The following is a 24,689-nucleotide window of genomic DNA, read 5'->3' as shown; positions in this document are numbered from 1 at the left end:
ATCAGTATGAACAACAATGCACGTTAGTGTAAACGTGGATGCAGAAAGGAATCGATATTTATGTACCACACATGTTGCAATTCCACCCCACCTGTGCCCTCAGCCATGATCTCTGTCCAACATTCAGTCGCAGCCATACAACAGGCTGCGGAAGCTGTCGCAGAGACATGCATTGTTGCTTTGGTGTGTTCTGAATCACAGGCACATCAAATACGTATCTTCGTAAATATCATTTATTTTAATGCATCACAGCTATTAATATCACAGTTACAGATAAAATTTGTGGCATACAAGTGCAGTCTAACACAGTTAAATCTAGGACAGAACGATGCATCACCAGCACCTACTCGAAACATGAAGGTTCCTTCAGAATTTCAGATGAACTGCTGAACGGTTAGATAACAATGTGAATGTTTTTGACACATCTATGTTTCTGTAGTGACACCAATATCAGCTGACAGCCCTGAGTGGTCGGTTCCATTTGTCATGATGTTCAGTGGTTCTACATCTCCCCAGTCTTCCCTACTACCACAGCGTGTTCACTGGATGATTTGGGAAGATGTTTAATAGGGATCTTTTTCCACAGCAAAGTGAAATTCCTTAAACACAGTACTAAATAAGAGTGGGTATGTTAGGATCAGAATCTGGAAATGTTGATGTCCAACATCCTTGTTATAAACACAAGAAGTTCAATACATATCACAGAAATCTTAACAAATGCGCCATCAATCCACACCAACTGTGTTCCAATCCCACAATGCGCTAATGCTAAATGATAGCTTAGATGCAAGTCTTTCCCATACTACAAACACCTTTCTCCCAACATTCTTGTAAATGTACTATAAATTCCGCCTAGCTGTAAATTCAGCACAGTTCTAGAAAGCACCAGAAACCAGGTTCTTTTTCCAGAGTACCGCATCTGTGTCAGCAACTGCCCCCGTTCTCGTGACCTGACCTCCACGTAACCTACACCCTGGTGAGAATCCCCGGTGATGAGATCCACCCTCCCCAGGAGAAACTGCATCCTCGGCATTTATGTCAAGAGAAAAGGCCTTCAGGCTGGAACCGGATGAGAGGGGCAGGCTGTAGTACGTTCATAAAAAATTTGGCTGCGAGTAAATTTACATACAAATGAAAAAACCTCCCGTTTGATTACATTGCTTAAGGAAACACATTTGATATCAATGATAATTGGCAGAATTCTTTTTCCACAATTCTGGAATTTCAGTATTTATAACAATAAACTTCAGAGGCTTACTATGAGTTTACAACAGCACAGTTTGGTACAAACGTAGAGACTGATACGGAAGAGCAGACACTGGAAGTCAGGTTTGAAATATAAATTCAGAGCATTTCACACTGCATGCCAACACTATGTCATCGGCACAACAACAATATGTAGACAGTGCCACCATAGGGTAACAGTGGTCAACACTACCATTAAACAGACCTGAGCACATTTTCCCTATAAAATCATGGAAATAATACAAAAACTACATCAACCCAGTGTGCAGATTTAAAATGACAAACGAGTATAGATTCAAATTCATATTGTATTATATGCTAATTTTAAAATGCATATTTGTGTGATATGCAAAAACGCATTACATTACTGTAGAGTGCATGTGTTATACCTATTAATATCAAAATAAAATTTAAACTTTAGCTCGACAAAAAAATAAGCTTTTTCACATTTACAAAATACTGTTCATTTCCACTTAAGCAACATGACTGTACTTATATTCATTATTTTCTATATATTATGTATAATAAAAACAAATAAGTCTTTATTGATCAGCATCCCGGAATGTTCACAAGCCTGGTTACTATGAAAATAAAGACAATGTAACCAAGATAAACCAAAGCTACCTTGCTAAAAGCCCTTAAGATATTATATTTTTCAACTGACGTGTACGGCGAAACCCACAAAAGAGAGAAATCGATCTTCATATCAATAGTAATTAAACTGACATATTCTGTACTCTTGTGTTGAAAAATGGCTTGTTTCTTTCACATGAAGTTGATTGCATTGCTTCCAGGATTCAATACACCGGTTAGATGTAAAATGTAGTTAATTGTAACAGGCGACTCAGAGGCATTACATAAATTATTGTTTTTGAGAAACTTGCACTCATTTTATTTTTAACGATGTAATTTAGAAACCCCAATGAAATGGCTTCCAAATAGATTTAACTTCTTAGCAAAATGTATTAGAAATGCAGGGTAATTTTGAGATTAGTAGATTATTGCACCCTTTTTAATTAAAAATAAAAAATAAAAATCATGGAGGACATTTTAGCTCAAGAGTAGGCAGTTTGAAGAGAACCTGTTTTCTCCAAACTCTGGCATACTTGTTTGCTAATTAGAATGCAAAATATAGTACACAAAGTGAGCAGTATGTCCACATCCTCAGTATGGATGAGATAGTAGGCGAACAATACCTGGATGACATACTACATTCCGCGAAATTCCGAAGTATGCAACTGATGAACGTTACGCTATCCCACAAGGCCACGGGAGCTGCAACCAGAGACAAAGAACTTTGCTTGCTCAGAAATTTCTCACAAGATAGTGAAGGAAAAGCCATCTTTGTACAAATCTAAGTTGAAAGCAATACCCAATTACATAAGTGGCTTTGATTATATATTTTTTTCATTGATAGTTTTTAATGTTTTTAACTTTTGAGGGGGTCAAGCTACGTCATTGGTAAATGTCTAGGCCAGGTAATATACATGATGGTGCAGTTTGTCCAAGTGCATGCATACTATTCTCATGCATAAATACAGTATGTACTACATTAATGGTCAAGTAGTAGGTTTCTAATGATATTCAGTACGGACTAATTTTGGATGTACCCCTGGTCTGGCATGACACTGTTAATGAAGGATTTGAACAGCTCAGAAATGGGTCTAGACAATCCTAATGACCTATTGTTCTGAAAACACATGTACAGGTAAAGCAACGTCACTGATAGTTAGGTGATTGGCAATGTCCTTCACTTCATATCTCCAACATCCTCCTGGATGGTCTTCTTGATGCGCAGCAGCATAGTAGTCAGCCACTGGTCAATACGGGAGATGGAGTCAAACTCCTTCACCTAAATAAGAAATAATATCATTTGGCAGACTCAAAGTCACACGTTATAATGCTCACCACACAATGCAATACATTTAGGAGTCTCTATTATTGTCAACCACTCAAAATATCCATACATCTTCATAAGCATTTATCTAATATGGGATCAGCAGAAGCCTGGAGCACATCTGACGAAGCACTGGGCAGGAGACACCTGGGATAGGACGAAAGTCCAAAGTAGGACACACACTGACACACCATAGAGCTGACTAGAGACTCCAGTTCCCAGGGAAGTAGGTACTGTCTCAAGCAGAAAGTGTCTTTTAGCATAATATACTTCCACACTGGAAGACATCCTGGAAAGTCACCACAACATGAAGGACATGTTCATTCATGACTCTACTATTGACCCAACGTTTTTTTTAACATAAATCTATGGCGATGAGAGGAGAGACTTGTAGTATCCAAAACTAGTGACCGAATATTATTCTCTGCATCCACAGTTGGATGGGAAAACTTTCTTATATTTTACGAGTTTACAGAAGGGGTGCAAACGTACAGCTTCAGTGAAAGCCTCGCTGTTCTGTTCCTCATGGGCTTCCAGAAGTTTCTGTGAAAAATATATTTGAAGCCGTGATTAGAGCTGATACAGTCAATTATTATTACTCAGTTTTAATTATATAATTTTATGTTACATTTTCCCCAAAAAGGCAATACTCTCATTCTCTCGGCTTGATCGGTCTTTCTAACAAGACTAGCTAAAAACTACTGTACATAAATTAAACAGGCTGTTTCAGTATTCAAGGATTGTTCCCTCTCCTGGAACAGAAGCCATGGTTCCAAATGACCCTCCTTATGCAGAACGACAGAAATGTGTCACTTTAATTATATTGCTACAGAAAAAAGTGGCACCAGAGTGCTTCCCTGTACTTACTGGCTTCGTAGGTTCTTATTTGGACAAAGTGGTTTTCCGTGGAGTTCTCCTGTTTCATGTACTAAAGTATATCCTTAAATGTTCCAAAGTTTACTCCAAAGTGTTTTTGAAACATTACCATAATGTTAGGAGGAGATAAACCACATCATTCCTCTTTCTATAGATAATAATTACACTAAAATAACCAAAAAAAAAAAAAAACATTTCCCAAGTGGGTGATTTACTATAGAAAGGTTACTGAAAAACTGTTGCCTGATAATTTAAATGATGTAATTATTTAGCTAATCGTACAGAGTTGAAAGAAAGACTAGAGATCTTTACAAATCCTTCATTGATGTTCCACTTTGAAATAAAATGCTTTCAATATCTGTACATTCCCCATTCGGACCACTGGGAGGGGGAAAATTATTGACGGGTGGCTATAAATCCTACAGCAACTTTTTGAATCAAAACTTACAGACCTTCAGAAGCTTGCATTCTCTTGAATCAGAAAACGCTGGGAACATTCCCTCATACTTCTCCAGGGCGAGCTGCAGGACACAAAGTGTTAATTTCAAAGTAACGAGGCGACCGTGGGGATTTTAGCCGCAAATAAACAAATCAAAATTACTCTGGTGATATTTCTCCTACCTCAAAATAATGAATCTAATTATTATGAATCAAGGGGAAAACTGTCAACACACACATATGAAATTGACAACTGGTACTGAAATGCTAAATCCATTTCCCCGGGCAGTGTTTCCTAATCCTTGCATACCAAAACACACAAACAATGTCATTTATAAAGTAGATTACAATTGTAATGCATTTCAGCCTTTCTTCTGGATACGGTATCGCAATAGACTCAATGCACTTCTACCCTGGATTTAATAGCTAATGAGGTTTTTTTTTTTATCTCTATATCATGAACAATTTAGTATCCATGAATTAATTATGTGTATCAATGCGTCACTTAACGACACAGATACGTTCTGAGAAGTGTTTCGTTTGGCGATTTCGTCATTGTGCAAACATCATAGAGTATACTTACACAAACCCAGATGGTATAGCCTTCTACACACCTTATACTACAGCCTAAATAATGATTTAAAAACTACAGTACAGTAAATCCATAAACTAGTAATATAGTTATTATCATTATCAGGTATTATGTACTGTACATAATTGTATGTGCTGTACTTAATTGCGACTGGCAGTGCAGTAGGTTTGTTTACCCCAGCATCATCATTAACATGCGTGAAATGCATTGCACTGCAGTGTTACTATGGCTAGGATGTCACTAGGTGACAGGAATTGTCCAGCTCCATTATAATCTTTTGGGCTCACCATCATATATGTGGTCCGTCGCTGACCGAAACGGCGTCATGCAGTGCATGACTATATTGCCACACATTCTTGTTAAGTGCCTTGGGATAACTATGTTGTGAAAGGCACTATATAAAAATAAACTGAATTTAAATACTGGATTGAACTTATACTAACCTTTGCATTTAATTCATCCACAATGAAATGGCACAGGGCAGCCTTAAAGAAATGTTCTTTTGCATTGTGCTTCATCAGTGGGTCATCCATGCAATTAGTTCCGACCTACAAGGAAACGATGTTCTTAGCCTCGATGCAGAAATCCTCAGTCCAATCTGGAACAGCTGGGTAATGCAGAAACAACACTGACCTGTTCGTATATTTCTATGGCCTTCTGGTACTGCTCCAACTGGGCACTGTAAAAGCCCACTTTCACCAGACATTTGTTGGCTGAGCTTTAACAAGGAGGGGGAAAATGTACAGTTAATTACGAAATCCAATTATAGCAGAAGATGGACATTAACACACGATAGCAACAGAATTTATCTCCCCGAGGTATATTACAATGATGCAAACTGAAGTATGACCAAATTATATTTAGGTTTCAGATCATTAAATCTAATGACGGCCAACATAACGATGTTACGTCTGCATGGTAAACAGGCACCTTTTGGAATCTTCTCCCTTGTAGTAGTCAGCTGCTTGTTCATAGTGTGCGATTGCCTGAGAGCAGACATACAATGATAAAGAACTCTGGTTCAATTTCAATTAAAACCGTAACCCATAAACCTTCTTCTAAGAGCCACACCAAGAATATTAAAGATTAGGACACAATGCTAAGACCTAGAAACATAAAAAATGTCATGCTTGTAGCAGCGTGAACGTAGTAATGCATATGCCTGTGGTGCATGAACGAGTAATACTGCGTAGTAACCTCTCCTTTAGTTCTGAAACTATTAAGATAAGGATTAAGGAACTAATCTATTTCCCAATTAGGATGTACTCTTCCACTTTGTCATGGCTAGCAGTTCTATAAAGAAAATTCATAAATCCTTCTTGAATCTCACATCTGCATTTACCCTGAAATCAATCCCACAAATACGTACAGAAATAAATTACATGCTATCCCCTCATGAATAAATAATTAGATTAATTAAACTAAAAGCTATTTGACTATCAATGTTGTGTAATTGCAATAGCTTAATAGACAATGTATCTTCATGGCCCTTTAACCAACTCAATTAAAACACCAGGAGCACATAAAGCAAACAGATAACAATGCCAACAACATTCTTTACTCTTCTACAATACAAAAAAAAAAAACAATTAAGATATATGTTACTTTCTTACTGTCCCACAAAGTCCAGAGACTTGGTTGTAGATTTTTTCTGTATAACAGGATTTTTGTATGTTCTATTTTGTCATTTTAAGCATCCAAATATTCTGATGTCAGCCAACCAAGCATAGATATGCTAACAAGCCACATCTCTTCATTTGCAAGTTACTCCTACATCTGAGTGGTTTTCAGCCACAGTCCAAAAACTTGGGAGAGGCTCCCCATGAACATACAGGAGAAAGCAGTCATGGACTGAGATTTCTAACCTAAAACTTCACTGCTGGACTTAAGGGAAGCACCACTCACACCATATAATTTCACAAACTCCTCACTGCAACCAATATACTCTTTAACAACTAATAATGTTTTGCCAAATGCAGAAATTAAACCAGCAAAAATGTACAATTATTTTTAATAGAAATTATTCTTTTGCCTCAGCTTCTCCTGCATCAAATGCAATTCATTAGACTAAGTGGCAGCTAGTTATAAAATTGCGAGAACTCAGAGTTCCTAATAAAACACACACACACACACACACACACACACACACACACACACAAAATACAGCTGACCATTTCATTTTATGAGATGCGCAACATTTTAAAACATTCCTCACCTTTTCGACGTCCACCATTTCAGACTCATATATCTCGGCGATAGTGATATGATGTCTGGCAGCAATAGTAAACCTTCCCTAACAGAAAAATCATAAACATGCTAACAAACATGTTTCAGTGCATACTGTGTACTATCTTCTTGCATATGCAGACTAACATAGACAGCAGAATACAGGGTTTGGCTTTGACATATATTTGTCATTCTTTAGCTTTGATCATCATGCTATGCACCCAAAGGAGAGCTTACCATGTCTGTATATATATCAATGGATGCACTTAAACAGTTGATGGCCTCTTGGTGCATTAAGGAGGAGGAAATTTGTAAATTTAGACTCAAACAATCAATTCTATATGCCAGGAACAACACATAGGTCTCCAATCACAGGGTATTGACACGGTAACATCACTGTTAACCCTTCATTAAGGGATACGCTGCCACAACGAAAGCACTGAAGTCAGGATCACTGCATTGCTTTTTTTCCTATCACAGAAAAAGAACATATATTTTAATCCACTGAAAATAATCTGAACCTTCATTTACACTATTCGCAGAAAGTTGTCTTCTTTACAAATTAAAAAAACAATAAACTATTGAATATTACCATATTCCCATCAACTCAGGTTTTTTTACAGAGTAATATAGTTAAACTAGGCATTAACTTTACTAATAATATGCAAACAACTTAAAATCTTATGTCATTTAAGCATAATAATTAACCAGTCCATAACAATGCATAATTATAAAATATAACATTCTCATTGTATGTAAAATGGAGTAAAACTGCTAAACAAAGGTGTGATTGTACAGTGACCATCAACAAAGTCTATCCACTTTACACCAGAGTCCCTTCTCTTTAAATGACATTTATAACTTGGACATCAGACCTGCATCTGTGCATCACACATCAGCAACTGTGCACCAGGCATCAGCATCCAACCTATATTTTTAATGGACCAAAATCTGCATGCGACGACAGTCCATCCCGTCTCACCTTGTGGGTCGACCTTCTTGTAAGCGGTGCCTGCATCGATGAAGCTGCTGGCGGAGTCGTGCTTATTCTGCAGCTGCATGTGGATCTTGGCCACTTGGCGGAACGCATTTCCTGCAGCTGGACAACGATGACACTAGATACCATTAGTGGAAAAAACCCCTAGTGCTTGTGCTCAAATACAAACCCAAGCAAATACTTCAGAAATAACTGTAAAAAAAAAGGTAAAAACACAGCCTAAGTGATTTTACTTGAATTCTAAGGTGCAGGATGAAGAATGTAAGTTTAAAATAAATAATTTCATGTAAAGTAGCTTTTCCTTTTTTCATATTCCTCTCCACTTGGTGCGACAAGAACCCAACAGAGACAACAAAACAGCAGCAGGAGAATAACAAAACTACTGCCAAAGAAACAGCGGCAAGTGTCACCATATATATGCTGGCGTTTTACACTGACTTTATGGTGGATGGTTTCTAATTACTAACAGCTGCCTTGGCAGCTGGAGACAGAAAAATCCTTAAAATAATATGCTTAGTTAGAACCTACCGCTCCAGTTCTTGACCATCTTAAACATATTGGCGGCTCTGGCGTACATGTCGCAGGCTTCCTCCACCTTGTGACTCCCCCTGAAAGGCAACACGGAGGGACAGCCCTGAAACAGCCATGAAGGCAATCAGTCGGTGAGTGTGAAGAGTACCGAGTCAGGCAGTGTTTTTAATGGAGAAAACGGGTGGAAAAAATAAAGCAAAATGAAATGAGAAAGTAACAGCGTCAATTAGTATAATACGGTCATACCCACCTGACAAGTTACTGGAAGGTTGCACAGGGAGGAGCTATGAATCTTTAACGATTTACACATCATGCCACAAATTAATAATAATAATAATAATATTAATAATATATATATAGCTCCAGGTGGCGATTAACAGGGTCCAAGCATTATGGCCTGCATAGATGCTTTGGCCACATTTAACATCAAAATGTTCCATTACAATGTCTTTACATGAATGTGTATTACACGTGGAAGCATTTTGTGTATGTTTGGCCACATAATATCTACATTACTGTAAATGGGCCTATGAACTACGGGCACTACAGCACCACCACGAGCCCAAGCTATGTCTTTTTTCTGGTCTGAATAGAGGAAGGAACAGAGCCCCATTACACCAAATGTCATGATTCTCAGTCATATACAAGGGTAATTATATAGCCTGTTGAAATTTGATTGGCTGTTGTCAACCATATTTGATCAATAAATGAACTTTTATTATGCGATTTGTTGGGACATCTGACCACGAACATGTGCATAAAATGTCATCCTTTTATGTTTATGTTATTTTGAGTTGTAGCGTCCCCTATTGGGCGATTTTTATGAAATTTGGAAAGTCAACTCAGAATGATAGACTCTGAACCAAAGATTGCAAATTTGGTGAGAATTAGATGTTCCCTTGATGAGAAATTGGCTATTAATTGCGAAAAGGCCATACCCAAGAAATTAAGTGGTCTGTAGCATCGGAACAAATATCCCAATCAAAATCCTAAGGACAACTTTTTGTGTACATGGTCTCAAGATGCTGCAGTTCAAATTTTGTTAGAATTGGATGAATAGCCTAGGACAAGTTTGAAAAAACAGATTTTTCACATTTAGCAAATTAGCTAAAGATGTACGGGGCAAAGGTTGCTGATTTTATTAGCCAAGTCAAAGTCAAGAATTGTGGGAAAAAAGTACTTTCTATAATCCACAGTTCAGAAAATGTGGCCCAAAATGTACTATACAGTACTATAGTGCCACCATTAGGCTGACTAGTGTGTCTTTACAGCTCTGGACAGTGGAGGGAATGTTGCATCATGACACCAAATTTCTGTTATATACAAGGGCAATTATAGAGGTAAGGAGCGTTCGCCGATTACAGCGCGTTGCCACACCCACCACACGACAAACCACCTCAGGGACGAGAACCTGAGTGCAGCTGTGCGGCAGGTGAAACCTCAGCACCACACTGGGCCGAATGTTTTTTCCAGTGGCTGGAGTGCCAGTCCTGCCACCAACCCCCAAGTTTTTCCCTGTAGGTTGGAGGGCTAGATGAAGATTAACGTCATACCCAGGATGAAGCAATTGCAGGTTAAGGGCCTTGCTCAAGGGCCCAAAAGAGTAGAATCACTCCTGGCATTCACAGGATTCAAACCAACAACCTTCGGATTGCTGGCACAGATCCTTAGCCTCAGAGCCACCACTGCTGAAAGCCTGCTGAAATTTGCCTGACTGTCGTCAGCCAAAGTAGATGATGAGTAGATGAACTTTTATTAAATGATTAGTTGAGACATCTGGCCATATACAAGTAAACAAAATTTCATTTTTATGTGTCCAGTGGTTTCTGAGTTATAAATTTTGAGTTATAGTGCCGCCTATTGGGTGATTTTTGCTAAATTTGGGGAGTGGCTTCAGAATGTTTTACCAACTACAGGTAGTAAGCTTGGTCAGAACTGGATGTTCTGTTGAGAACAAGAAGTGCATTGGACATCGGGACAATTTGCTTGATCAAAATCCTACAGACAACTTTTTGTCTACATGCTGCAGTTCATATTTTGTGTGAATGGGAAGAATGATCTAGGACAAGTTCAAGAAAGTAAATTTTTCACAATATGCAAATTAGCTAAAAATCTAAGCAGGCGGAGCTTCATAGTCCCATGGCAGTATTTTTGCAATGAGCCAAGGAATGTCTCGAAAAAAGTTTTGTTTCTAAGACCCACAGTTCCAAAGATACAGCTTTTAATAAATAAATAGTACTATCGCGCCACCATCAGGCCAATGGCAGTGATTTTGTTTGCCTGAGCAGTGGGATGAGGGTGGGGGGGAATTTTGCAACACTCAACCAAATTACGGTCTCTGTTCCACAGGGGCGTCATTAGGCCTATTTTAGTTGGGCTGTAGTCCCCCTAAAATGTTCCCCCCTCTTCCAAATAGATGTACACTACTTAGCAGAAGTGGAGATTTCAGGTCCAGAGAGTACAAATCGAGACCAAGATTTTGTTTCATCCAACCAGTTGAGCATAAAGGGTCACAGTCACAGAGTACTCAACTGGTTGGTTGAAACAAAATCTTGGTCTCGATTTGTACTCTCTGGACCTGAAACCTCCACCTCTGCTACTTAGTTTAGATAATGTGGGCCATTTCCATCAGACCCCCTAATAAAAGCTTAGCCCGACCCCACCCCACCCCCTTTCATAAATCTCTACTGAGGCTGCTGCTGCTCCACATATCATTTTAGTGCAGAAGAAGAAGAATACTAAGAAGATAAATGTGACTGAGGAGTCCTAAGGGTCTCAGTGTCATCCATGACACAAGAACAGTATATAAGTACTGATGGAAAATGTAGTAGCGACTGTCACTGGAGGCCAATGTATTAAAAAGTCAGACATTATAGTAAATACTGCTGTGACAGGATTTTTATCTGAACATATTGCCTTTACAGTAGAAACGCTCACCAAATTAGGATTATGAAAAGAAGCGTTACATGCTTTGGACCCCGAATAATAATAATAATAATAATAATAATAATAATAATAATGAGGAAAATCCTAACAAAAACAGTAAAAATCCTAGCAAATGCAATAAGATTATAGCATAGCCTGTTTGGACCCCTAATTAGCTACATATAATCATAAACTGAAGCAAATATACCATGTTCTAGGAAAATGCAAGAGTTTACATGCACGACTGTGCCGAACTCAAATTAATGTAAGTATTATAGGCTCATATGATTTTGTTTTTGAAGGTGTATTTCAATCACAGTAAATGGAAAAATCAGCTGTCCACATTTCCCACGGGAATTACCGCTTATATGACACAAACATGGCCGAGAAAGAATGCTCCGTCAGCAGTGGTGAATGCGTGAAAAACGCGTTCTATTTCCAAATACCACCCAGTCTAATAAAGACTCATGTCTTAAACGTGACGTTTGGTTTTATTTCCCTCATGATGAACGGAGCCATCCACTATTTCCGAGGGTAATCGATCCACTGGGAAGGAAGGACAAGATCAGTGCGTGAGATCATTGATGCATCCCGCCTACTCGAATCCAGCTACCAAACACATCACATTGTATATACTGCAGCTTTAATTTATATATATAAAATACAACCCATAAATGCACCCTTAAACCAGCTAGATATCCGAGCACATCCGCCTTGCACCTACATGGCTGGTTTTCCCTTGCAGACCAAAGGTTTACGTTTTTTGTGCCCGCTGGCATGTCACTAATGAAATAAATCTTACCCAAACATCCCTCCCAGAAATGAAGTAGATGACTTCATTTTCTTATCTGCTTCAGCCATAAGCCGAAGAGCTTCCTCTTCCTTACCGGCGTTATCCATTTCTTATATAATGATATATAAACGCGTCTGAGCCACAAGGACCGCCGGCTTCACCTGCTGCGCCGTAATGCCTAGTTGATTTCGGGGAGACGGAAAACGTGAGAAATCCCGTTAAAGGTTTTCCGGGCCGTAGACAATGTTTCCGGTTCTCAGCACGGTTTTGTTATGTACACTGAAAATCTGGATAATCTGCTGCGTTCATCCAATTAAAATATCAAATTAACGCCGTTTATTCCCCGACACCTTAGATATCCTTCTTCTTTGCTCGAGAGCACGGTTTTGCCCGTACTGTACGACATGCACCAGTTCCGACACCATAAGGTGGATCATTTTAGGGATACCACAAAGGATTTATTCATTTCTTATGTTTCTTTAATGTTTTTATAAACAGACGTATGAAATTCGAAAACCTTCATCGTTTCAGATGGAAAGCGACATCTTTGGATAATTTATTATCTATATTCAATACATATAGCATATTACACATTTATGTTATCCATCTAACTTCCAACCTGTAGTCCAGTATAGGTACTATAGGCTACAGTAATATTATTTAAGGGTTGTAAATCTGTCCTCCGTCCAGTTGGGGGCAGTGTTTTTTTTTCCCCAGACCTTGAATCTTCATCATCAGACAATCGAACAAGTACCAAAGGCGGCCAGTATAAAACAAGTTCTCCGCGAGCGATGGAAACGTCCGGAGTAGTAAGTTACATGCAAAAAAAAAAAGGCGAATTATGTTACGTATTAGATTATTGTCAATTCCTTTATACGTGTTGAAAAATATTTAGTGTACGGTTAACAACATCTCAAGATTTATTTTATCGGTATTGAACTTGATTAAGACTTTCCGATCAATTTATCTGCAAAAACTACCTGATATGGCAGAGTAATAGCCCGCTGTGTAAGTTATGGTGTACGTTATGAGTGTTTTTCACATAATTTATTAAGTTTATTAACGGTTTCTATTTTTTAGGTTTAATAGATTGTAATCATGCAAACAGGCCGACTTGAATGTCAGTAGTTTTGACGTTTAATGGAAATAATCAACATCATTCGTAGTCATTAAGCTGTCAGCTTGCTAAACCTTTCACAGATATTTATAAATGGTCTTAACATGCCTTGGTAAATGTCAGTTTTAGAGGTGAAATTGCATAGTGTAGCTAGCTATGTTTAACAATTTCTATATATTTATCTGTCTGTCTAGACACATTGTGGGAAATAATACATCAGGGAAACTGGCTTAACTGCCCTTATGTCTCCAAATTATGTTTTTCCTAATCACAATCAAGTCTACACATTATTTTAACCAGTACTTTAATCCAGTAATACACCCATCCGTGTCAGTAACACTGTAATCGCAGTGTGCGGTTCATTGGGTCAGAATGCTGTGTCTGTGAGCAAGACCCATAACCCCGAAGCTCTAGGGACTGGTGAGCTGTGCTTTCTCAGCAGTATGTTGTGTTGGATAGAAGCACCTGCTGAGTTATTCAATGTATGAATGTCTCTTTCTGAGACAATGACAGTGACATTCTGTTGTGTGCAGTACCAGTGAAAAGTCTGGCCACAATTGCTTTCGAAGCATCTGTCTCTATTTTAGCTATGTGATTCACCTTATAGTAAAAGGCTTCAAGGCGATGAAGTAATACATATCAGATATTGCAACAACCAAGATAATTGTTCAACATCTCAAAATTTTCTCAAATTTAGACTCTTCAAAACACCCCGCTTTGCCTTTGATGACATCATTGCAATCTCTTTCTGTTCTTTCAACCAGCTTCCAGATGTAGCCACCTGGAATGCTTCTCCAACTGTCCTGAAGGACGTTTCCACAAGTTCTGGGCACAAGTTGGCTACCTTGCTCTTAGTCTTTATCTAACTTATTCCAAACCAGCTGTATAGGACTCTATAGGGGATTGTGGGGGCAGGTTGTCTGTCATAGCACTCCATCTCTTTCCTTTCTTACAAGATTATACAGTATTTTATATCCTTAAGATCTGTAAGGTCATTATCTGGTTGAAAAACAAATGATTTTCAGTTGGTGTGTCCAGACTTTTGACTGGTGCTGTATTTCACATTCTTCCTGTGCTCAAATTTCACCTTAACAGGAGGTAAAGAAGATAAAGGAGGATGAGTGAAGGCCAGGGGGCCTGGGGTACAGGAGGGCAATCACAGGGAAGTGGGAGAGGCTCAGGAACCTGGAACAGCAGTGGCAGCTGGAGAGGAGGAGGTGGGAGAGGATGGAGAGGTGGAGGAGGTGGGAGAGGATGGAGAGGAGGAGGTGGAGGAGGTGGCTGGAAGCGAAGACCTTGGAGAGGAGGATACGGCAACTCAAAAACAAACCAAACTGAAAGAGGTTAATCCTGTTTGTTATTCATGCTGTTTACTAGGTTTGGGTGGTACCTATTTTTACATACCGTCATACATTTAATCCTTTTTTAGGGTATATGACAACATTTATACAGTATGACTGCTATTATTAAACAAATGCAATGGACACCCCTACATTTCTTTTTGACTAATCATGTGTTATTGGCACCCCATCATCATCATCGTCATCTGTCACCAGTAGACTGACCTCTGGTGACGAATGCTGTACACTACACTACATCACCTCAATACATCATCTGTTTCAGCTTAACAGACCATTGGGGTTTCTAATACCGGGGTATACCGTGATACCCTCATACCTGTCCAAGTCTACTATTTACTTTATAGTTTGTGGCCGAAATAAATAACATTGCATGCATTTTCAGTATTTTTTACATCTTTATGTCAAAAACAAATGACATAAAATGAGAATATGCATATGCATACAAAGCAGCCCTGGAAATGCATTATGGGGGCCATTGCATGCTGCAGGAGCTTCATAAAGAAATTTCTTCATCTTTATAAGGCGGTGGATCTCAGCAGCCACAAATGTCCCAAACAACCCTGATTGAAAAGTGTCACTACAAAGGATGGAGACTCTACTTTTCTGAAGGTTGGAGCTTCCTGTGACACTGCTCTGTGTTTTCCTTTAAATTAACTCTTGATTGGATGTTGTGATCAGCTTTTTATGGCTCACATGCTTAGAGATATAATCATACTTGCACTTTTTTGAACTGCACTTTGTAGCAACAGAAGATGTGAATGATGGTCATCAAATTTTCGCTGTCATCCTTCGGTGAATGATTTTTTTCCACAATTGTCTTTGCAATTTTCTCTACGTTTGCCAGCTTTCATGGAAAGTTCTCCGTATGTGCAGAAAATCCAGGCATTTGAACGTTACTTCTCGTCACGGATTGAACTGTATGACAAGGTATGCAAATTCACGGTTTTAAATTTTGTGTTTAAACGATCAGCATGACTAAACTGGAATAGAATTACCAGTACTCGTATGTCCCCCTTTTATACATCGAGTGCAGTAATGACCCCCATGGCTTGGTATCTCAACAGGATGAAATTGAAAGGAAAGGCAGCATTTTAGTGGACTATAAAGACCTCATTCAGGATGAACAGCTATCTTTGGCTCAGCCTACCTTAGCGACTGAGTTTAAAGACATGCCGGAGAAGCTATTGGATTGTCTGGGTTTGGCCATCCATCAGGTATGGCTTCTGAGTTAGCCTATGAATGCATTTTCTGTCAAAAAATTGTAATATGACAATATTTACCCTAATATGGGATCCATAGTTTTTTATTTTTACAGCTGCAAATGTTTCATTTGATAGGGGAATCTGGTAACAGTGAAGGACATGTATACATTTTACTCATTTATCTGATCATTTTATCCAGAACAACAGTAGAAGGAAGGGTTACAATTTGTGTCTGTTCGTTGGGATTCTAACCCGCAAACTTTGTGTTGTTAGAGTAATGCTTTAATTGTTCAGTCAATTAAAATGTATTTGTATTGCAGTTTTAACCACAGGGTTCACAGAGCGCTTTACAGACATTTTTAAAGAAGAAGGAAAAAAAGAAATAAACACACAAACAAACACAATAAAATACATTTGATTTGAATTGTCGAGCTGCAGATGCTGTATGTATATTTAGTCATTTTCATGTTAGATTCATGTTCCATCCTCTGTTTTGGGGTTTTTTAGGTGTTGACGATGGATCTGGAGCGACATGCAGTGGAACTGCAGGGACAGGAAGGGCTGCCTAGTGGTACAGCCGCCGTTGTGAACATACCCTACATCAATGCCAGGTAGTGCAGCAGGCCCGTCCATTTAATGAAACGTCATTGTTAGTGCTCGCCTGCATTCATATGCGTGGGGTGATGTGCGGTTCTGCAGCTTAGGACTCTGGCTCGTGATTGGAAGGTCGCTGGTTCAAACTCCTGTGGCTGGAAGAGTGATTTCACCCTTGAGCAAAACCCTTAACCTCCTGTAGCTTCTTAGGCTGGCAGACTCTGCCTTCTGAATTGTACGTTGCTTTGGATAAAGGCATCTACTAAGGATAGAAGGAAAAATGCATCCGGATGATAAATTACTACAAAAGGCTAAAAAATAAGTTGGCTTTTTAATTAATGGTGGGAGAGGGGGGGGATGATAAATATGTCGACTGATTTTGGCGGTGAAAAATGTAGGTTTGCCAGAGGCAGTTCTAGTTCCTGCTCCATGCAGCTTTGAGAAATTGCATGTGTTCGTAGAGTTTACAATTTCGAGCCGCTCACGCCCCTGAAGATGCTGAAGGCCAACCTGTACGGGAAGTACGTGGCGCTCAGAGGCACGGTCGTGAGAGTCAGCAACATCAAGCCGCTGTGCGCCAAGATGGCCTTCGTCTGCAACAACTGTGGCGACACACAGAGTTTTCATTTGCCAGACGGCAAGTTCGCTACCCCCACCAAGGTAACCCCCCCCCCCCGTTCTGAAGACGTTTTTGTCTCTTCACAATCAGCTTCTATCTTAAATATTATGTTTCTTTGCTATTCACCAGATTTATCATTTATATTTGCTGTAGGTTGTCACTGTATTAATGATCAAACTCTAATATCTGTGCAAACTTGATCTATAAAAGGGATTTTCTGTATAGTTTTCTGTTTTTTCTCCAGTGTTTACAGCCGGGATGCAGGAGCCGTTCATTTACACCCAACAGAAGTTCACCTCTAACACTAACTGTGGATTATCAGACTATAAAGTAGGTTTTTAGTTTTTCTGTGCATCATAATAAAGCACTGCGGATCCTGTAGTCTGTACTGCATTATAAACTGCCCAGCAGGCATTATTGCCGTTTCAGTGTAAATGGATTTAGTGCAGACATTTTAGTGTTTATAAATACGGTGAAGGGTTTGTAAGTTTTGACCAAAGAAGTTGATGTCTGTTATTCATTCAGAGTTCAGGAGTTGATATCCGATGATCAGAGAGAGGCAGGACGAATCCCTCGGACCATCGAGTGTGAACTCACCCAGGACCTCGTAGACAGCAGCGTCCCAGGAGACACGGTCACCATCACAGGGGTGGTTAAAGTCTCCAGTGAGGAAGGTGAGCTTGATTACCGTACCATATGCTGCTTAGAAATTGAGATGTTAATAAGAAATATTGGCACAAGGTTTTAACTAATAGGCGTTTATATTCAAAATTCAGTACATATTTTAAAAGAATATTGGGTGCTGTCCAATTTCCTGACAATTACATGGCTTGAGCTAAATAAGCTACAAGTCTTTATCCTTAAGTTAGGGGATGTGTGATCTACATACAGCAGTCCTACTCTTGCAGACCACCAGGGGGAAGTGTCCATCTTTTTCAGACACACTTGTGGAAGTTTACCTATTAAAAAGCCGTTTTCTCTCAATGACTGAGCCTTTAGGCTATGGAAGGAACAAGAAGGACCGCTGCATGTTCCTGCTGTTCCTCAAGGCGAACTCCATCAGCAACTCCAAGGGGCAGAAGTCGAAGGAGGAGGCCGAACCGGAGAGCCAGGGGGCCTTGGTGGAGTTTTCCCTCAAGGACCTGTATGCCATCCAGGAGATCCAAGGACAGGGAGACCTCCTGAAGCTGATCGTCCAGTAAGAATCCTTGATAAATGATAGTTTTTATTTTTTTTAAGTGTAAGAGATAATGGGTGTATTATGTAAATATGAATTGTATGTGAAATATTGTAATATAAACTCATCAGAGCTGCCTCATCTTATTCCATTGCAATTTTTTTTTCTGCTCTTTTATGTTTGTGTTGCAGTTCACTATGTCCGACCATTTATGGACATCTGGTAAGTAGAATTACTTGTTTTATTTTTTTCCCCCCTCAAAGATGCCATGCACTCCTTCTAAGTTTAAACCCAAGCTGTGTGTGAATGTTCACTGCAATCACCTAGAACTGGCTTTGTCTTTGTGCACAGCTGGTGAAGGCAGGTCTGGTCCTGGCTCTTTTCGGGGGCTGTCAGAAGTACATGGATGACAAAAACCGAATCCCCATCAGGGGAGACCCTCACATTCTTGTGGTGGGGGACCCGGGTTTGGGAAAGAGCCAGATGTTACAGGTGTGTTGCTATGAAATGGCGTCTCTGTGTAAAGTCAAACGCTACTGCATATTATGTTACATACACAAAGTGTCTTAAGGTCCTAATATTTAGATCAAACTGAAGAGTTAATAGTTAATTTGACTTCATACATAGGTGTTGGGTATATACATATTTTCCTACGCATGTAAGGTGTTTTTTTTGTTGTAAGAATTACTGTTAAAGACTGAAGTCATTGTCCATTACCTTGTACTGGATAGGCTTCTGAAAGATGAGTGGCTTGATTTATATATGTTAATTCTTTTAGGCAGTGTGTAACGTCGCCCCTCGCGGCGTCTATGTTTGTGGAAACACCACGACCACATCTGGACTGACGGTTACTCTATCCCGGGACTCTGCTTCTGGAGATTATGCTTTGGAAGCTGGGGCTTTAGTTCTCAGTGACCAAGGTATTTATAGCATAACTACTAACCAACCAACCCATAACGTCTTTCAGTTCCGTCTCATAACCATCTTTTTGTCGATTTGGCTTTTATTGGTTGTTAATCTAAACTGTTATGTTTCATTAGACCAAGCTTATACTATAAGCATTTATAACTACTTACAGGTAAGCATGTAACGATGAATCGCTAATCGGTTAAAGAATGTATGACGATTTAAACTGGCTGATGGAAAATGAATCGCTAGTTTAGGAGTTCTTCACAATACTTTAACAGAAAAACTGGTGTAATGTTACATTTGATTTCACAACGTGAGTTTGACGTCAGATGTCACTGTGTATTCACGTCGTATGTCTTACGTCAGTTTTTGGTTTTGACCGAACACGAGATGGCGAGCAAATTTGAAATTGAGGACGGCGCAGGGCTGCACGATTTGGGGAAAATATCGAATCGCGATTTTTCTGACAGAAATTGCGATTTGATTTGCGATTTAATTTTTTTTATGTCAAGCTTCAGTTCAATATTCAGTGTGTAGTAATTTTAAAACATATGACGCAGCATGAGATACCATCAGTATTAACTGGTCTATATTCTAATGCAAGAATGAGAATTTAAAGATGTGATGTGATTTTTTTTTTTTTGCCTGAAATTCAGTAAAATGTCACCAGTTGTCCCCCTTAATCGGCAGTTTACTCCATGCGTTAGCACCTGCTTCCCAGTCTGGCCGTCCGGTCGTCCGGCTGGTGGGCTGCTCGGCTGCTGTGGGGTCTGGTGGCGGATTGGCCCTCTGGGGGCGGTGGTGCCTGGAGTATAGAGTATATATGGGGAGTGTGAGTGTGTGTACAGCGTTCATTTCTGTGTGTCTCCAGGTTGGGCAAATGGGCGAATATTTGTTCATGTGTGCGCCTCTTTGTCTATACGTATGTGTCAGGTTGGGTCTTAGACTCCACCTGAAATAATATCTCGGTCTCTATTCCCCCCCGCCTCCCTGCCGGTGGATGAGGCCCCCGCGTCAGATGCGTTGGTGATTCTCGATGTCTTGGGCTGGATGCTCTGGTGTGTGCTGTCTCACTCTCGATGGTTGCCTGGCGGGGCCTGGCCCTCCCGGCTCTGTCGGACCCCTCCTGGGGGGTGGGGGGGCCCTTGGATCTCTGGGCCCGGGGCCCGGTCTGCCCTGGTGTGGCCAGCTGCCGGCGGGGCCTGCGTGCTCGCTGCCACGGCCCCCTGGAGCTCCTGTGATGTGGCTGCCGGATGGCCCCCCTCCGGAGCGCTCCTCTGCCCTTTTCTGGGTGGGGGCTGCAATTGTCCCTGCAGTGGTCCTCCTGGGGTTCCCGTGCCCTGGGGGGCCTCTGGATGTCTGGAGCCCGGGTCTCCTCTGTGTCGACTTCATGTCCTGGGGGGGCGGGGCTGTGGCTCCCCACACACACTACTAGACATTTACATGGAGAAACCTTATGAACACCAGCGCGCTGACACACACAGGTGTGCGGACAGGTGCTCACGGATGCACGCTGTCTTCATCGGCTGTTGCTTCTGGGCATGTGTTGTAATGCTGGTTGTGTGTGCTGTTCAACAACATTTAACGTTTGATGTTCGTTGTGATTCGTACAGATGTTGGTTGTTATTTTCTCTCTTCAGCAGACATTGAAGCAGATTATCTGTTTTTTTTTTTCTTTTTTTCTCTCTCTCTCCCTCCCTCTCCTTCTCTTGAGGAAGTAAATAAAAATAAATAAAGCAGTCCTCCGCAGAGGGGTGGTGGTGGAGGGAGTATTTAAAAAAAAAAAAAAAAAAAAAAAACACCTGCTTCCCAGTCTGTAACTGTCGGCCGTGTCTCACGCAGGAATCTGCTGCATAGACGAGTTTGACAAGATGGGCAGTCAACACCAAGCCTTGCTTGAGGCCATGGAGCAGCAGAGTATCAGCCTGGCCAAGGCCGGCATCGTGTGCTCCCTCCCGGCTCGCACCTCCATCGTCGCGGCGGCCAACCCGGTGGGGGGCCACTACAACAAGGGAAAGACCGTCTCGGAGAACCTAAAGTATGCCCCGCCCCTTTGAGGGCTCGGTGCCACTCTGCGATTGGCTGCAGCAGTGTTCAGTGAGAGCACATGCTTTATTGTTGCAGTAATGTTAGCAGGGAATCTTTTCCTGCACATTTACAGATTTTACTGCTTTGGAGGAAAAGCCCCTTGATGCACACTGATGTTCTTGTGGAATGGAATCCCGCTCACTCCGATGTGTTAAACCCAGCAATCAAATCTAAAATCATCTCAACCTTAAAACAATTATCAAAATATTTTTGTTGGGATTGTAAAAGTTGAATTGTCATAATCATGTCTGATGTAGCATGTCCTATTTTCTGATTTTTAGATGGCAACACTGTATTTTATTATTTTTTCTTTTCCTCAGGATGGGGAGTGCCCTTCTGTCAAGGTTTGACCTGGTCTTCATCCTACTCGATACCCCCAATGAGGACTATGACCACATGGTCTCGGACCACGTGATTGCCATGCGCTCGGGGAAAACTGTGGTCCGAGCTGGTGCCACAGTCAGCCACACTGACACGCGAGAGTCCGAAATTTCCATACTGGAGGCGGTCGGAGACAAACCCATATCAGAAAGTCTAAAGGTAGAGATTTTTCACAGGCTTTCAAGCACATGGGATTTGTATATTTATTTAGAATTTCATATGTTAAATTAGCTTTAATTTCAGTCAATTTGTGGGTATTAATAACTATGATTAATCACTTTTGCATGTTTGCTTATTCATTAATTTTGCCAGATTGGTATGAATGGGATTTCTTGAAGCTAATTGTATGATTTTAATTAAAGTCGACATATTTATCGGAAGTATGGCATGGTGCAGTAGTAGGTCGCTCTGTCACTTCACACCTCCACAAGATGGGACGTTCTCCTCATGTCATGTAGGTTTCCTGCTACACCTGGTTGCTCACACAGTCTACAAACATGTGATTAGGCGAACCAGTGTCTCTGAATTGCTCATGATGTGTTACTGTGTGTGTCCCTGCATGTGATGGACTGGCACCCCATTCCGGGTTCCCCCTGCCTTCTACCTCGAAGGGTAGACCTTGGGCTCACAGTGATCCTTTACTGAAAATTTTGTCAAGGAAACCAGATGGATATTTATCTGATTTCCTGTAACACTTTAATCATAGGTTGGTCCCAGAGAGAGTTTGGACCTAATCCCTCACCAGCTCCTGAGGAAGTACATTGGGTATGCTAGGCACTACGTTCACCCCAAGCTGTCTGCGGAAGCTGCGCAGGTACTTCAAGACTTCTACCTTGAGTTGCGCAGACAGAACCAGTCTGCAGACAGCACACCCATCACCACGCGGCAGTTGGAATCGCTCATACGGCTGACAGAGGTAGAGGATGTGGGGTAAAGACACTGGTGCTTGGATTCTTAAGTAAAGAAGTAACAAAACTAGATAGAAGAGACCAGCTTGACTACAGTTTGGTTGCTGCTGTGTCCAGATACCTACTATAGCAGGGTTCTTCAAATCTGGACTTCGATTCCAAATCCAGGCCTTGTTTTCAGTTCTCCCAGGTAGTTAGTTTAATAATTACTGATTCTGATTGGTCAGAGGCTTCACACCTGACTGACGGGTAGTGCTCAGACCTCGAGGACCGTGATTTGAATAACCCTGTACTATAGTGAAACTGAGAGCTGTTATCTTTTGATATGATGTAAAAGATGCTTTTTTTTCTTCATAACGTCATGTTTCTGATCACTATTACTGTTTCTCGAAACACATATTGTGCTTTTTATTTTTATATTTTGTACTTATTTGCTTAAATATATATATTTTTTAAATGTAACGCATTTGTTCTGCCCGTCGTGTAGGCCAGAGCAAGACTAGAACTGCGAGAGGTAGCCACTAAAAGTGATGCAGAAGATGTTGTGGAGATAATGAAGCACAGGTAGGGACTGAATCAGCGATAAACTGAATGCATAGTTAATATTGAAGTTTATTTACTGTACACACAATTTAATATTACTTCTCATATAGGGTTTTTGCGACCAAGGTAGGATTAACATAAACTGTCACTTTGTATAGCACAGATTTTACACGATGATGCCATGACATTTAGTACCTCCGTTGTCCTATCATTTCTAGATATTAAAAATCAGTGTTGCTCAAATTCATAAGTATTTTTAAATAAAGACACTGTTTTAGGTAATGCCTATTTAAAGTCATAACTCTACACTTAAATTCACATTTATGTCACATAACGGCCTTTCTGTTTTGATAATAGCACTAATTTTCTGTCTAATCTCTCAGCTTACTGGACACCTATTCGGATGAATTCGGTAGAATCGATTTCGATCGTTCTCAGCTGGGATCTGGAATGAGCAACAGGTCCCAGAAGAAGAAATTTGTGGCTGCTCTGAACAGGATCGCCGAGCGCACTTACAAAACAGTGTTTGAATACCAGCAGCTGCGGCAACTAGCCATGGAGTTAAACATACAGGTGGGATCACAGACTGGCACTCTCGGGTTTGTTATGTGTACTATGTAATATCATTAATATACCGAATGACTACACTCTCAGTGCAGATGTGTCCTAAACCAGAAGCATTTCTTTGATATTTGACATACAAGTGAATTTGACATGAAATAAGCCAAGATGTAGTTCAGACTCTGTTGCAGTAGGTTGTGCATTTAAGTTGTTTATATTTCAGGTAGCTGATTTTGAAGGTTTTATCAGTGGCCTGAACGAACAGGGCTACCTCCTGAAAAAGGGACCGAAGACGTACCAGCTCCAGACAGTTTGAATAAGAATGATTCAAATGATTGTTCTGTTTTTATGGTATTTCAACTATAAAAATGTAACATATACTATTGACATTGTAAAGGTTCTCTTTGTTGACACTGTGGTTAAGATACAAAATAGCATGCCTGAATTTAATGTATATGTATTTTTTTAATTTACTGTGAAGTTACATTTGTTTGCTACATATTATATTGTTACTTTGACTAAAAAAAAAGATTATAAAATAAACTGAATGCTGGGTTTGATTAAAATATGACCTTTGCCCTGTGCTTTCTGGGATGATCGGGTGTTTAACAAAATCATTTATGATACTGTTGATAAAGATGCTTGCGTTATTCCTAATAATGCCATTTTACACTTTTAGATTAAAATATCAGCTAATAAGCAGCATCGG

The 24,689-nt window shown here is 40.2% G+C and overlaps 2 protein-coding genes across 5 annotated transcripts; one reads left to right on the top strand and one right to left on the bottom strand.

Moving 5' to 3' along the window:
* Positions 1 to 219: 219 nt before the first annotated feature.
* Positions 220 to 12,956, bottom strand: napba (N-ethylmaleimide-sensitive factor attachment protein, beta a). 3 transcript variants are annotated; one of them, XM_023839250.2, is made up of 11 exons: positions 12,530 to 12,954; positions 8,800 to 8,879; positions 8,257 to 8,373; positions 7,512 to 7,558; positions 7,264 to 7,341; positions 5,979 to 6,034; positions 5,682 to 5,766; positions 5,492 to 5,596; positions 4,471 to 4,539; positions 3,635 to 3,685; positions 220 to 3,097 (listed from the first exon to the last, which is right to left on the bottom strand). In XM_023839250.2, the coding sequence occupies exons 1-11, from the start codon at positions 12,625 to 12,627 to the stop codon at positions 2,996 to 2,998; spliced, it is 888 nt and encodes a 295-aa protein (XP_023695018.1). In that variant the 5' UTR covers positions 12,628 to 12,954; the 3' UTR covers positions 220 to 2,995. The 3 variants fall into 3 exon arrangements, with proteins under 3 accessions (XP_023695018.1, XP_023695020.2, XP_023695019.1); XM_023839252.2 differs by lacking the exon at positions 7,512 to 7,558 and having other exon boundaries at positions 12,530 to 12,587; XM_023839251.2 differs by lacking the exon at positions 220 to 3,097 and having other exon boundaries at positions 4,467 to 4,539; positions 12,530 to 12,956.
* On the top strand, positions 12,201 to 24,546 carry mcm8 (minichromosome maintenance 8 homologous recombination repair factor). Of its 2 annotated transcripts, XM_023839246.2 has the most exons (20): positions 12,201 to 12,295; positions 13,211 to 13,329; positions 14,733 to 14,980; positions 15,521 to 15,607; positions 15,843 to 15,925; positions 16,063 to 16,212; positions 16,708 to 16,811; positions 17,256 to 17,454; positions 17,658 to 17,743; positions 17,939 to 18,087; positions 18,413 to 18,611; positions 18,782 to 18,812; positions 18,942 to 19,082; positions 19,369 to 19,510; positions 21,342 to 21,537; positions 21,908 to 22,127; positions 22,675 to 22,884; positions 23,364 to 23,440; positions 23,803 to 23,992; positions 24,204 to 24,546. In XM_023839246.2, the coding sequence occupies exons 3-20, from the start codon at positions 14,755 to 14,757 to the stop codon at positions 24,294 to 24,296; spliced, it is 2,583 nt and encodes an 860-aa protein (XP_023695014.2). In that variant the 5' UTR covers positions 12,201 to 12,295; positions 13,211 to 13,329; positions 14,733 to 14,754; the 3' UTR covers positions 24,297 to 24,546. The 2 variants fall into 2 exon arrangements, with proteins under 2 accessions (XP_023695014.2, XP_023695015.2); XM_023839247.2 differs by lacking the exons at positions 12,201 to 12,295; positions 13,211 to 13,329 and adding an exon at positions 13,336 to 13,528.
* Positions 24,547 to 24,689: the final 143 nt, after the last annotated feature.

The sequence above is a fragment of the Paramormyrops kingsleyae genome, chromosome 14 (genome assembly GCF_048594095.1).
Source record: "Paramormyrops kingsleyae isolate MSU_618 chromosome 14, PKINGS_0.4, whole genome shotgun sequence".
NCBI classification, from domain to species: Eukaryota; Metazoa; Chordata; class Actinopteri; order Osteoglossiformes; family Mormyridae; genus Paramormyrops; species Paramormyrops kingsleyae.
Note: the sequence above shows the minus strand (reverse complement) of the source record. Positions and strands in the feature narration are given on the sequence as shown.